The sequence below is a fragment of the Nicotiana sylvestris genome, chromosome 6 (assembly GCF_000393655.2).
Source record: "Nicotiana sylvestris chromosome 6, ASM39365v2, whole genome shotgun sequence".
NCBI lineage: Eukaryota > Viridiplantae > Streptophyta > Magnoliopsida > Solanales > Solanaceae > Nicotiana > Nicotiana sylvestris.
Genome location: NC_091062.1, coordinates 174501141 through 174515382, shown reverse-complemented (window position 1 = coordinate 174515382; position 14242 = coordinate 174501141). Strand labels below are relative to the sequence as shown.

At 37.3% G+C, this 14242-nt stretch overlaps 1 protein-coding gene across 2 annotated transcripts; it reads right to left on the bottom strand.

Moving 5' to 3' along the window:
- Positions 1 to 612: 612 nt before the first annotated feature.
- LOC104235190 (transcriptional corepressor LEUNIG) lies at positions 613 to 13534 on the bottom strand. 2 transcript variants are annotated; one of them, XM_009788894.2, is made up of 19 exons: positions 13331 to 13534; positions 13148 to 13228; positions 12160 to 12257; positions 11950 to 12059; positions 9765 to 10130; positions 9594 to 9688; positions 9143 to 9221; positions 8976 to 9048; positions 8718 to 8767; positions 6505 to 6807; positions 6137 to 6361; positions 4879 to 5124; positions 4656 to 4797; positions 3936 to 4045; positions 3643 to 3792; positions 2720 to 2875; positions 2491 to 2607; positions 1709 to 1915; positions 613 to 986 (listed from the first exon to the last, which is right to left on the bottom strand). In XM_009788894.2, the coding sequence occupies exons 2-19, from the start codon at positions 13177 to 13179 to the stop codon at positions 843 to 845; spliced, it is 2703 nt and encodes a 900-aa protein (XP_009787196.1). In that variant the 5' UTR covers positions 13180 to 13228; positions 13331 to 13534; the 3' UTR covers positions 613 to 842. The 2 variants fall into 2 exon arrangements, with proteins under 2 accessions (XP_009787196.1, XP_009787198.1); XM_009788896.2 differs by having other exon boundaries at positions 4656 to 4773.
- Positions 13535 to 14242: the final 708 nt, after the last annotated feature.

Here is a 14242-nt window from a genome sequence, read left to right as displayed (position 1 = left end):
GCATATATACCTTTTTGCATGTAGATATCTATTCAGCATAAACCATCAGGTTGGAAGATCTTCCCCTTCCATTTCTTGAGAGCTTCAGCTCAATCAACACTCCATGTTTGTATTTTTTTTATTTATTATTTTATGTGGTACCACACTTGAGCACCACCCCTAACACAAAGTTCTTTGCTTTTTCAAGAGAGTAAAGAGCAGTCCGGTGCAGTAAGCTCCGCCTCCCGCTATGCCCTGGATCCGAAAAAGAACCGGACCACAAGGGTCTATTGTACGCAGTCTTACCTATATTTATGCAAGAGGTTGTTTTCACGGCTCAAAGTCATGACCTCCTGATTACATGACAACTACTTTACCAATTACGTCAAGGCTCCCTTCAAAACAATAATAACCAATAGAGTATTTGGGTATTTACTCTCTTGCTTCTCCAAGAGAGTAAATACTCAAATATGCATTATGTCAACACTTTAAGGGGACATAGATGGAGAAACTTAAAAGACTAAACACCCTTGTAAAATTTGGAAAAACTGATATGTACACTCACTGAACCAACTACACCTGATTATTCCAATTGATATAACCACTTTGGAGGGAAAAAAACATAGCAGAAAGTTGACAACAAATTTTCTTCTTTTAGGTTTTCATAATATAAAGTTAGGTACCAGCAGTCAAGATGAGCAGGGAATGGGGTTAGTACATGGTTCTTTCAGGCGCAACCGAAAAAAATAACAGAATACAAAAGCTAATGCTAAATAACAGACACAAAACATCTCTTCGGAAACCGGTAAAAGATTTTACAGTGGACATACAACTGGGGCTAAGCATGGATGATGGTACATATCTTACTTCCAAAGCTTAACAAACTTGTCATGACTGGCTGAAGCAACTAAACCTGCAACTGTCGACACAGCCAAGGAAGCAATTAATCCTTCATGTGCTGTGAGAGTCATTGTCTTGTTCTCATTCATGTTCCATAGCTCCAACGACTGCAAAATGCACTATATGCATTAGAATTTGTGAATCAATTCCAACATAGACAGAGCTGAGTGATTTCTTCCCCTCTGCCTAAGCCTTGGTGAACAGAGTCATCCGGTACTTTTACTAGTAACTTTTACTAGTAGAAGATAGTAGGTATTCGGTGGAATAGGTAGAGTGCATGCAAGATGGCCCCAACACCACAGTAATAAAGAAAATCACCTCAATTATTGATCCTTTGGGGGGGAGGGGGGAGGGGGTGCACGACATCTGGGAATTTGGGTATGTAGAGTCAACTGAGTATTAGAAAGTCTATGTTAAACTATGAACAAAATGGTATGAAGAGATAAAAAGAAAGAAATTGAAGGCTTAAGATTAAAAAAGTTAGAAACATGGAAGTGAAGATATTCACATCACAAAGTCTTTCGATGTTCAGTCATGGGAAGGAAAAAAGAAGATATTTTGCCATAGTGAAGGTGCAATGAGAAATAGGTTGTTTTCCAAGACCTCCTTAAATCATACAACAACCGCATTACATGGTTAATTTCGAATATTCAGTGTTAGCGAGACTAGCCTCTAGGATTGGTTTTTTGGTTTAAACTAGAGAGAAATACATTTCACAAAATAAGATGTTTAGTATATTCTCTGCTGAAATGTGTTACCAGAACCAATATCCACTATATCTTGGGGAAAAAACACGGAAGTTTTACAAAATAATGTAGATATGACTTGCCTGGTAACAGCCGATTACAAGCAATGATGAATATGTAGGGTGGAAAACACATGAGTGGAATTTGTTGCCATTTGAACTAAGCTCATGTAGACAGTCCCCTTCACTACCCGACCTCAATGTCCAAACCCTGACAGAGTCTTCACTAACCGATGCTAGGAGCTCGCCTGAGGGATCCCAGCAGACAGAATGAATTGGTTTTGTGTGACCCTTCAGAAACAAATCAACAATAGCAATATGTTAGCCACACCACGGTCTGGAAACACAGGCAGAGCTATATTGAAACATATGGTAATAGTTATTAGTGCATGTAAGCAGTCTTGGAGAAAAGCAACTAGAGAAGTTATCATTTACCTCTCCTAAGACTTTCTATGTCAGGTCATACTTTATTATGGGTAGGTAGCAGGTGCCAGTTCTCATTAACCATGTGAAAATCCTAAACTTTGCAAATGTAATAAAAGCAATATATAAAGCAATCGTAACTAGGGAAACAGAAGTTTCACGTCACTAAAAGAACCTTATAATTGTCAATCAAGCTTTTTGATAAAACCCATGTTCTTAGCCTACATGGAAATTTGTTCAACATGATCCCATTCATATATTTGAAGGTTGGATAAGGAAAAAATAAATGATTAAATCTCTCATAATTCTTCTAAATATCTTAGTTTTCCAAGTTGTTGAGATGGATTAGCATCTTTCAACTTTCGAAAGAAATTAGAGAAACACTAAAATAAAACAAAGTTAGTAACTTAAGTTGTACGGGCTTGTCATTAAGGAACACCAACCTTTAACGAATGCCGACAAGCTTGTGTCTCCACATCAAGTATCGATACAACATTCTCGGCAGCCGCAGCAAGATATCTACCGATGCGGGGCTGAAATCTTACCTGAGCCGTCCCACCCTACTCGAGACATGAAATAACATTAAGAAGAGATGGAAGATCATATAATTGTGCATCACTGTCCCTAATCCCCTGTTCCAATGTACATATAACAGTAGACGAACAATTTTACCTTGAACACTCTTGTGCAGCTACCATTGTTAATACTCCAATATCTTATCTCACCATCACCATCACAAGAACAGATCAGATCTTCTTTATTGGGATGGAAATCAAGTGACATTACACCAGCAGAATGCCCAGTGAAAGTCCGAAGCGAGTAGCCCGGCTGAAAACAATTGCAGGGGGAGTTAGGAAACTTCAAAAAGAACAAAGCAAGACAAGTAAGTCTGATTCTTTTCTTCTTTGGTCACTTAAGTTTACTGCACTATGGCCCTTCCAAAGATGTTCATTAATGCATTTTTTTTCCATGAAGTGATTCCTTGATGGCACCGAGAAGATGAATAGTATGTTCAGTAATGCAATTTTACCACAACCTCTCTCCTCTTAACCACTTAAATGAATTTGAATTGACAAAATGACAGTCCTAAAGTGTTCCACCCATTCTAAAGAAGCCAACTTGGTTTCCTTCAAGGTCGAACATCGATACAGGCCGTCTTCAAGGTAATTTAAATATCAATACATCCGCTCTCGATTAATAATATTATTAATCTAGATGGATTCAATCAATTTTAATCATATTTACCCCTTTTAGAGGTATATATACTACTTCCTGACCTCACAGCAAAAAAAACAAATAAAAAATATTGACACACAAAAGCTCAGTGGACAAACTAAATATTTTAGTAAACCGAAGATAATCTTACTTTATGCTGTGTTTAATTCGAGATCTCTAGGAGAGGTATCAAACTGAACGAACCTAGAAGTGCCAAAAATATATATCCCAAAACGGATATAGAACAAACTCAAGGAAACAGCTTATTTTTTAATGGATACTCAAGGAAACAACTTGGGTGGGAATAATCTGAATATAAACATAAAATATGTTAATAATAAGAAATAAATTATGAAACGCTAAAGACAGCATCAACTAACATTGTCAGCATCCCAAACCCTGACAGTTTTGTCAAAAGAAGATGTTGCAAGTCTTGCCATGCTTGGACTGAAACGAACATCAGTTATTAGCGACGAGTGCTCCTCAAGTGTTGTTTTTTGCTTCAAGGTATCAGTATACCATAAAACAGCCTGAAACGAAAGATAGAACATAAACAGTAAAGTTATTTCTTTAAGAACCACTAAGACAGCATTAAGCACCATAACAACAACGCATTGCTTCGACGCTACAGAAATACACTTTGAAACGAAATCATTGATACTTCTACACTAACCTTTTTGTCATGACCTCCACTAGCTAGCAGTTTTCCATCAGAGGAAAAGTGACAACAAACAACTTTACTGGCACTAGCGCGAACAGAATTCACTTCATTGAATGTGAACCCTATAATCAAAGGTTCTTCTAGTCAGAATATACCCCCATTCATAATTCAAGATAAACTAGGAAGCCAACTCATTTCCTAGTTGACAAATTATAGATAAAATTCATGTTATTTGCTAATAAAAAGCACCATGAATTGACTTTAAACTACAACTCTTCACAACCAACACCCAATCTGCAAAACAACAATTTCATAAACCTTTATGAAACAGATACCATAGACATACAGAGATATTAGAAAGTAAATGCACCACAGAAAGGAACATTCTTTTGTTGGTAATCTGTGGACAACTATTAATCTCTTTCATTTTCTTTTCTTTCTTTTTTATGGGGGCAGGGATTAGCTGAAGTAGAGGCATTCTACAGGACGCATGCAAGCTTCCAGAAATCAAAGTACCAAACAATAAGTTAAGATCTGATTTAGATCTTGAAAGGCTTAGAGAGATGAAAGCATTGTGGCTGTCACTGGCTAGTTAACAGAGCTTCCATGTATAAATTTTTCCACAACTAAAACACAGAAGGAAGAGGCGTCATATACAACTGCTGTTTAGTACAAGACTACACAAAATTCAGGACTAAATTTAAGTCACGGAACCAAGTACACCTCACTAACCTTTACTGACATCCATACCGCGACCAACTGTATCCCGAGGATCGGCCTCATCGTGAGATAAAAACGACTCAACATTATCATCAAGAGAACCATCATCCACAAACCGATCCATATCAGCCTGCACAAGATCTTTGTCATCCCACTGCCAAAATTGCATTCAATGAGGACTGGAACAACCCATTAAGGTTTCATCCACTGGCACAAGATAAAGTATTTCTATTACCAATTGATTCGATGGCGACGTAAGAGTGCCATTATTATCTGCTCCAAAGATCATCAATGGTTTTGAAGAACTTCCACTATGTTGCAAGGCAGGCATTGAAATCACATCTCCAGGTGTGTGAGTCGATGGTGTCGAGGGAGCAGAACTTGGGGAAGGTCCAGCAGTGTTTGCAGTTCCTGAGCTATTGGCAGGCCCTGAAGATGAAACAGGATGTTTTCTCTTTCTCCCAGTCTGGTTTTTTGAAGCCTTGAAAGACAAGAAAAGCATATTAGGAATTTTAACTTCAAGCCTGCGAACTTGAGATTAACAGTCTCCAATATGGTAATCTTTCCATTGACCCCTTTTAAGTCATGAGAGATCAAGATCTCCTATCAATAAACATATTACATAATATTTCCACTTCATATTCTATGGTGCTTGGGATGAAACAAACTAAACCATTAATAGCATGTTAGGATCATCTAGCAAAAAAGTAGCATGCAAGGGTCAGCACAACCTGGATGAATTATATTAACATGAGAAATCCTCTAGTTTCATAGCAACTTTGTTTATGCATTTAATATTAGATAAGTATTAACTTGAAAGAGTATCTTTTCAAACTAGTGAAGTGCTGAAGTCAAAGATATGCAAGAAGGAAATAAAAGGGAGGGAGGGGGATATCCACGACTATAAACCCAAACACAACAAGGATACTGCAAAATAATGCCCCTAGAAATAGATTGGTCAATTTTATCCATTGCCTTCTCTTTTGTTTTTTTATAAGGATTGCCTTCTCTTTTATCATTCTTCTCCAATGTTTCCTCTACTCCCCCAGGTCTTTTTTTTCTTTTGTTAATTCTCTGTGGATACTTTTCATGGGCCCTCTAATTTCTTTCTTTGCCCCTCCCTCCCCCCTCCCCCAGGGAAGGGGGGGGAGGGGGGTAGAGTAACTAGCCATTCTGCAAAATAGAAGGAAGTGCTGACGTTCCAAAAAGGTAACTCCTAAACCTAGTTCATTAACTCGATTCCTTAGTGCATCCAACAGCAAATGACCGAGAAAATTCTCTCATTAGAATGCAAAACTTCCTTGGTCGAACCAGACTTTGGTTCAGAAATTATATGGTGCTTCTTTCATAAGAAAATATTTTCTGACTGTGCTACAGCATCAATAAGAATCTGGTTTGTTAAACAGTAAAATTTTATGGCACTAAACAAAAGGACCACATGTTTTATGCCGCTAAAAGAAAGTTTCTATGATATAAACCAGAAAAGTAGAGACCTGATCATTTCCCCGAAAAGAATTTGACATGCTTCCATCTCCTGCAACACTGCCAGGGCCAATAATTTTATCTTGTTGCAGACTGTGATTTGAACTCTGTGGTTGCGGACCAGAAAGTGTGTGTTGAGGAAGCTGCTGCTGTTGCGACAGTTGTGGATTACCAGTATGCTGTTGCTGCTGCTGCTGCTGCTGCTGCTGCTGCTGTTGGAATTGGGCCATCCTCAACTATACATGAAAAAAGAAGTTCCAGTGATTACAGATGCCAATAAACTATGTGATATGCTGCAATACATAGTCACAAAGTTGACACATGCAAGACCTACAGCTGAGCAGCTAACATTTCACCAAGAGATAACAAGAGATGGTACCTTGAGCAAAATATCTTGTGGAGGACCAGGACCCTGTGAAGCTGAACTCATATTTGGAACAACATCACCAACAGAATTTGAAAGGCCATCTTTGCCCATACTAGAGTTCCGATTACTAAGGAGCATTCGTAGCCTTCTGCTTTCGACGTCACTAGCAGATGGTGAGGTCAAGTTCTGCTGTGCTAGGATAAGTTGCTGCTGGTGTTGAGGTGATAGCATTTGCAGTTGATGAAAGGGCTGAGGACCCTGCATAAAAGACTTTGGCTGCTGGAGAAGCCCCGACGACCTCAGCTGATCATAGCCCTGACAAGCGTGACAGACAAACATACATAAATTGTAAAATATCAATAAAGGTCCAAATATACATCTCAGGCCAGTACCAATAATACTCCCTCTCCTTTTCAATTTATGCATCTTACTTTCCTTTTTAGTATGTTTCAAAAACAGATACATTTCTACATTTTGTAGTTTTAATTCCAATATTCCCATTTTACCCTTAATGACACTCTCTTATAGGAATGACATGGCATGTTTAAGATCACAAGACTCGAGGGGTAATTTTGTATGTTATACACACCTTTAGTTTAAGACCACAAGAATCAAAAGTCTTCTATCCATTCTTAAACTTCATGCCTAGTCAAACTAAGGCACTAAATGAGACGAGTAATATATAACACCAATCTTTTATACACCCAAAAACAAGAAAAAAAAAACTGCCTAAAAGATGGAAGGTTACAACTTTATATTCTTCAAAGTATAAGGGTCCAATCACTTGATTTACCGAGAGAAACCTCATACTAAGACACCTACAAAATAAGCATCAAACTGGACGTGGTGTGGAGGTTGAGGAGTAGTGTAGAAGGTTAGGTGGCCGAGTGGTTTTTCTTGGTATTACTAAGTAGCATTAGTACACAATCTCGTCTTGTTTTTAGTCTTAGGTTTCTATTATTGCTTGTTGTTGCTTTCGTTTTGGTTATCTTACTATCTTGCTGTTTCCGATGCTTTTTTCCATGGCTCCTCATTGTTGTTTCCGGCTGTTTCCTTTTCATTATTGTTGAGCTAATGCTTCACTGACCCAGGACTCTAATGGAAACAACCTCTCTATCTCCACGAGATAGGGGAAAGGTCTGCGTATACACTACCCTCCCCAGAGCCCATTGTGTGGAATCATACTGGATTTTTTGTTGTTGTTGTTGTTGTTATTGTTGTTGTAGTATTTGCAATCTTCAATCCCATGAAAACAACTATGTTATATTCAATAATCAAATTCTGATACATTACATGGTCTGCTTTAGGGGCACAAAAGGTCCACTGCAAGCTTAAGAACTCTCAGTAATTCCAAAGAAAAGATGTCCTTAAAGAATGCTAGATTTCAAAACCCAACGCCTTTTTTTATAAGGTAATAGAATTTCATTAATGAAAGGCATAAATACCCGTATACAAGACGTATACCAAAATAGAGAAACCTCACAAAAAACCAACCCCTTATTCGCTAGCATGACCAAAAGGAGCACACTTCAAGGAAACCACTCATCAGTGGACAAGAGAAATTTTTTAAAAGTTTATATCATTGGGTACCCTGAGTGCCTCCAATTTTGATTCCTATAAAGCAGAACCCAAAGTAGACAAATTTCACATTCACTTCTAACTGAATGTCAACAGGCACTCATCTCCAGAATTGCTAAAATAACTCTTTACCAACATCACGTAAAAGGTTAGAATTCAACAACACTTCTAGACAAGTTGCAACAATGTAATCATGAAACAATTGAGACTTGACCGTGAAAAGGTTTCAGAGGCATTTGCAGAAACACAATACAAAAACTTCTAATACACAAAAACTTCTAATACTGTAATAAGGTATTGGCACAACCAGGTTTTCTATCAACTAACTCCTTTCCCATCAAAAAAATATGTGGCTGCTTCCACTGAATCCTTGGCTAATACCACCATGTTATGACTGCCATTCTTCAGGTAAACCCCACTACATTTTTTCTATAAATAGGTAAACTTAGTTATCTTAATCGAGCCGTATACTGCCCATGTAAAAGTCATAAGGAAACCGATCTTCAGAGACTCATATTGTCATATAGAAGCCAATAACATATAACATTTTCTATTGTGAAATATAATCAAAAGGTATTTACAAGAGATGCACTGTTAAAAAATACTGAAGCAAGCAGAAATTATAAGATGGAATGTTAGAAACCTACAGTGAGGGGCCATCCTTTCAGAGTCAAATTGTTGCCAGCTTGATTTGATCCTAACACAACATAGTTAAGTCAGTTCATCTCTTGATCAAAAAAAAAAAAAGGTTCATCTGTAAATCGAGAAATCTTTGACAACTGATCCATGATTCCCAGTTTCCTTTTTAATACCAGCTATTCTAATTAGAAACATAAGCTACATATAAATTAGCAGGTTTGCAAAAAGAAGCAAAAGCACTAAGGAGATCAACAAAGATAAAATACCAGGAATAATTAGTGATCCTTCGGGACCTGCAGCTCGAGGATTAAGTATCGGATTGATTTCAGTCTTTATATCCTGCTCAAATGAAGCAACAAACCATGTAGCTAAAGATTATAATTAGTGAAATGAAACTCCTGAAGCAAGAAACAAGAGAAAGACGAATACTGACTGGTGTAGACCCTGGAAGTTGCTGACTACGCCCCTGAACCTGTGGGGACATACTACCGCTGGTACCGTGCAGCATTTGCCTGAAAGTAGCAAACCAGAAACACCTTAGTCCAATTTAGACAGATTAATTATGAATTATAATGTCTTCAGTCAATTGATATAAACTAAACTTCTTGGTTAGACCTAAAGAAATGAACCTATGCTCCAAAATAAACAATTAAAAAGATTCTAATAAAAGTATAAAACAGGTTACTTTATCACCTCCAGCTCCACAAGATGCATGAAGCCTTCCTAGTGGAAATGTTGTTATTTTCAACATTAAGTTCATAGATAAATAATAGTGAAAAGTGAAAACCAAATATTTTTCCTTGCTCTCCTTATTTTTCTATGCTAACTATATGTTTCATTTTGGTATGAACTGAAAATAAATTTAGCTAATTTCATAAGCATACCCTGACGGCTGCCCAGCTGATCCAGGTGCTGCAGATTTCAACATAGAAGCGTGATTTGGATCTAAAAGCTGACTGACATTCTCACCGAATCTTTGCTGAAAACAATAAAAATTTGAAAGTTAATAGCTGAAAGGCATTAATGCTTTCCAAACCTCCATGCAAGACTGCTACCTTCATAGCTGCATCGTCTAGTCTTTCCTCATACATCTTCGTAGCTAATGCATTTGCAGTTCCAGGATTCTGTCTCAGGAGAGAGTCATTTCCAACAATCCCATTAGTTGTACCATTCAAGAGGTGGTTACCATCTCTGCGCTGCTGTTGCTGCTGAGCCTGCTGCTGCTGCTGCTGCTGTTGCTGCTGCTGCTGTTGCTGCTGTTGTTGTTGCTGATGTTGCTGCCTCTGCATTAAAAGCTGTTGCATCTGCATTTGCTGTTGTTGTTGTTGCTGTTGCTGTTGCTGTTGTTGCTGCTGCATATGTTGAGGCTGTTGGGCTTGCTGCTGCTGTTGCTGCTGCTCCCTTGCCTTCATTATTTGTGTCTGCAATTTCCAGATTTACATTAAAGGCAAAGCAAATGAAAAGCTGCGCAAAACCTTGTAATAGATGAACTTTCAACAGGCCAACCTATAATGTGGCATTCATGAAATAAACATTATATTGGTAGAAAGAATGACAGCTCATTCTAGAAGCCCCATAGGAAACTTTTTATCCTAATGAAATAGTTTACTAACTAAACTAGATTCTCTCTCAGCATCAGATAAACCTTACAGATCCCAACATTTCATGATCCAAACAAATTAAAAAGAATTTTTGATTCGTCTATTTGACTGTACATTAAAGTTGTAGGAGGTTGAACAGTGCATCTGCTGTACATTCAAAGCAAAGCAAATCAAACATCTCTGACCACATAACAGATCATCAACATGCTAAAAACTCATATATCTAAACTAGATTATAGTAGGAATACAGGCAATTTAAAAGAGACAGAGCCTCTAGAATTCATTATAATAGGTACAGATGCTTGGTCAATAGATAGAACTGATTCCATGTTGTATTCCTGCACAGTAAGATAAGAAAATTTCTGACAAATCTGCAGTCTGGTCACATGGACAAAGGCATGGACCGACAAGGACCTAAATATGAATGGTTGACGCGGTTGGTGGACAAGATGCGGGAAGCAAGGCCGAGATGATTCGGACATGTGAAGAGGAGGTGCCGAGAAGCCTCAGCGAGAAGGTACGAGAGGTTGGCTATGTTGGGTCTTAGGGGTGGTAGAAGTAGGCCAAAGAAGTATTAGAGAGAGGTGATAAGACAGGACATGGCACATCTGCAGCTTACCGAGGATATGACCCTTGATAGGAGAGTATGGAGGTCGAGAACTAGGGTAGAAGATTAGTAGGTAGTCGAGCTTTTCTTTTTTAATACCTGTAGTATCATTATTATTTGCAGATGTCCTTACACTTAGATCTCTATTACTACCGGTTGTCTTTTTTGCTTCGGTTATTTTATTATCATGTTGTTGTTACTTCTTGTTCTTTGTCTTTTTTCCATGGCTTTCCCTTTACTGTATTTCTTTTCAACTATGTTGTAATTATGTTTTTCTTGAGCCGAAGGTCTATCAGAAACAGCCTCTCTACCTCCACAAGATAGGAGCAAGGTCGGCATACACACTACCCTCTCCAGACCCACTTGTGAGACTACACTGGGTTTGTTGTTGTTGTTGGGTTCATGTGGTTGATGAGTGGACCCAGGACATATAGAATGTCCAAAATTGGGGTTCTTCGCAGCAATCCCATGCACCGCAAAAGAATGTACGCAGCCTTACACCTACCCTGGAAGGGCAGAGATATTGTTTCTGATAGACCCTCAACTAAAGAAAAGATGGAAGAAGCACTGATAGCAAGTAATAGCTAGAGAATATATTTAGAAAACTAAATCCAAGATAGCAATAGAGAATATGAAAGAAGTAATGATAACAAGCAACAACAATACAAGGTATGTAGTGATTAAGTGAAAAAATTAAGAAGCGTAGCTATCTTTTGGCGCAGCTGGTGGCTCTACAAAATATTGAGACAAGTGGAACCAACAACTTTCTAATCAAACAAATAACTTAATACAAGCCAAAAGGAAAGCATTTTTTAGCATCACTCTTATCTTCACAAGCAGTAACTTCTACTTCCTAGCAATTCTCATGTAACAAAAGAAGGAAAGCAAGGAAGAGAAACTCTTGACAAGAACTCTCAGTAGTTACTTCGTAATTTCAGCTAGGGACGGCAGAAGTAATCATATCGGAATAACTAACTTGGGGACCAGTTGAATAATAAATTTTATAAGACGGAAATTCTCTCATTAACCAACCTCGATATAAGAGGCAGCAACTTCGGAGTGCTTCTCATTGGTCCTTGCGATGAATATGTCCCAAAAAACAGACCACCACTCAAATAGAAAACCACCAGGAGCATCGATAGCTGAAAGAAAGACCATCCAAAGGTCAACATAACGAAAACCAGAGAAAATCAACTAGGGAAGTGTAACTCTCCTCTGCATAAGCTCAAATTATAATCTCACCAACAGGGTCAGATGACACTTTCCCTTCAGCTTGAAAAGCCTGAGCAGAAGCCTTTAAATCTCTCTTCACCAAATAATCATGAATATAGACATCTAGCCTGTCCAAAGTACCAAAGGCACTGTGTCAGTTAACGCAGTAGATACCGCAATAGAGATATAGATTGGTCCGAAACAGAAAATGAAAACCTGATTGCGCTCGTCGCCAGGTGTGATCGAATTGATTATAGAAACATGAGTTCAATTAGTCACTGACTAGTAAGCAGGAAAAATATATACGAACGAGTAAACACTTGACAATCAGACAACGTTTACTTACTCTTCCTACAAAAACAAGATCGTGTATTTTTTGTTTAACTTTTTTCACTAATGATAAACAATTGGAGCTTGAAGAGAACCTATTTAACTGCTAGAACTGCGGGTTAGAAAGAGGCCTTACTTTTCACTTGGTTCATGCTTCCAAGAATCTAGATTTGGGAATATTCAGAAGAAGAAAAAAAAGATTTCTTTTTTACTAATTAAATTTGTTCAGTTCTTAACATCAATATTATAGCTATACAAAACCCTTAACACCCAAACACTAACTGCTGCAGTCAGCCAAAGAGAAATCTTCATATTCAGCTGGCTGATAAACACACACACACGTGTGTGTGTGTGTGTAGAGAGAGAGAGAGAGAGAGAGAGAGAGAGAGTTTTTAAGCGACAAAAATCACAAAATCAATACCATATCAAAGCTTAAAGCTGTGCAAACCCTAGCAGCACAAGAGCTAGTGAGTAAAGACTAGAGCTTTCTTCAACAAAATACATACCAAAACACATAAAACACAAAATTAAACATACCCAAAAGTGCAAATCTGGCTAAAAGGAACGAAACTATCCAAAAATTGGAACTTTAACACCTAACCCAATACCCAAAAACTGAAGCAAGCAAGAAAAGGAAAAATAAATAATGCACAAACAACAAACATATACTTCAATAAGAAAAGCTTACATTTTATCAGCTTCCCAGTTTGTTTGAGACATGTTGTTTAGTCCAACAATTCAAACAAACTTTCCTTAATAATGTCAGATCCTTGAAAAATCAAAAAAAAAAAAAAATGGTCACTAATTAATTGAAAACAATAAACAGAATAAAGAGTAGAGTTAGACAAAGCATAAGTGTGTTTGTATATACCCTTTTTACATTTGTGTTTTTTGCATATAAAATTGGAATCTTGGAGAATGGATGGACAGAAAGACTGATGAAAAAATAAAAAAATAACTTTTTTTTTATTTTCTACAGGGTTTTTTTTTTAGTGTTTTATTCAACTCTGTTTTTCTCAGGGAACTGAAATTCTCTTTCTTTTTCTGATGATGGGTTTTGGAGAAAAAGGGATTGGATTTGCTGGAGCTGATGTTGCAGATATTGTAATTGTTCTGTAAGTTGAATTTTGCATAACAAGCCCTTGCTTCTTATCTAATTTTCAATACATGTCCTCGTAGAATAAAGCTGATTTATTCTTAGTTCAAAAAAGCCCTTTAATATTGAGTAATTAACCTTATAACCATCTGTAAAATAGAGTTGATTATTATAAGTCGTAGGGACATAAATGTCATTTAAAGTATTTGGTCTTTCGACAGATGGTACTAACGCTGCAGTATATTTGTGTACAAAGTCCCTTAATTTTAGTGATTTTGCGTTTCTTTTTTCACATTCTAGATCTTCAATTCTTCATTAATTTAATCTAGAGCCTTATGAATTGATCAATGTCGGGTAGGTTGACAAACTGGTGAAATGACAATTTTATCCTCTGATGTCAAAAAGGGTCAAAGTGGTTTTGATTAAACTAATAAATAGGATGTTTTGTCATTTAATCTAAGTTTAAAACAAGTCAATTGAGTAAAACTAGTGATAACGTCTTCTAAAAGTAGAATCTAGTAATCTAATCGGCTTTACTTGCAGGAAACAATTGTTACATACTTAACATTTCATGTAAAAAAAAATAGAAATGAAAATATGAAATATTAGATTGGATTCGGAGGCGGATTTAGCACCCAAACACCGAGTTTACCTGAACCATATACTTTCGACAGGACTCGAAAACAT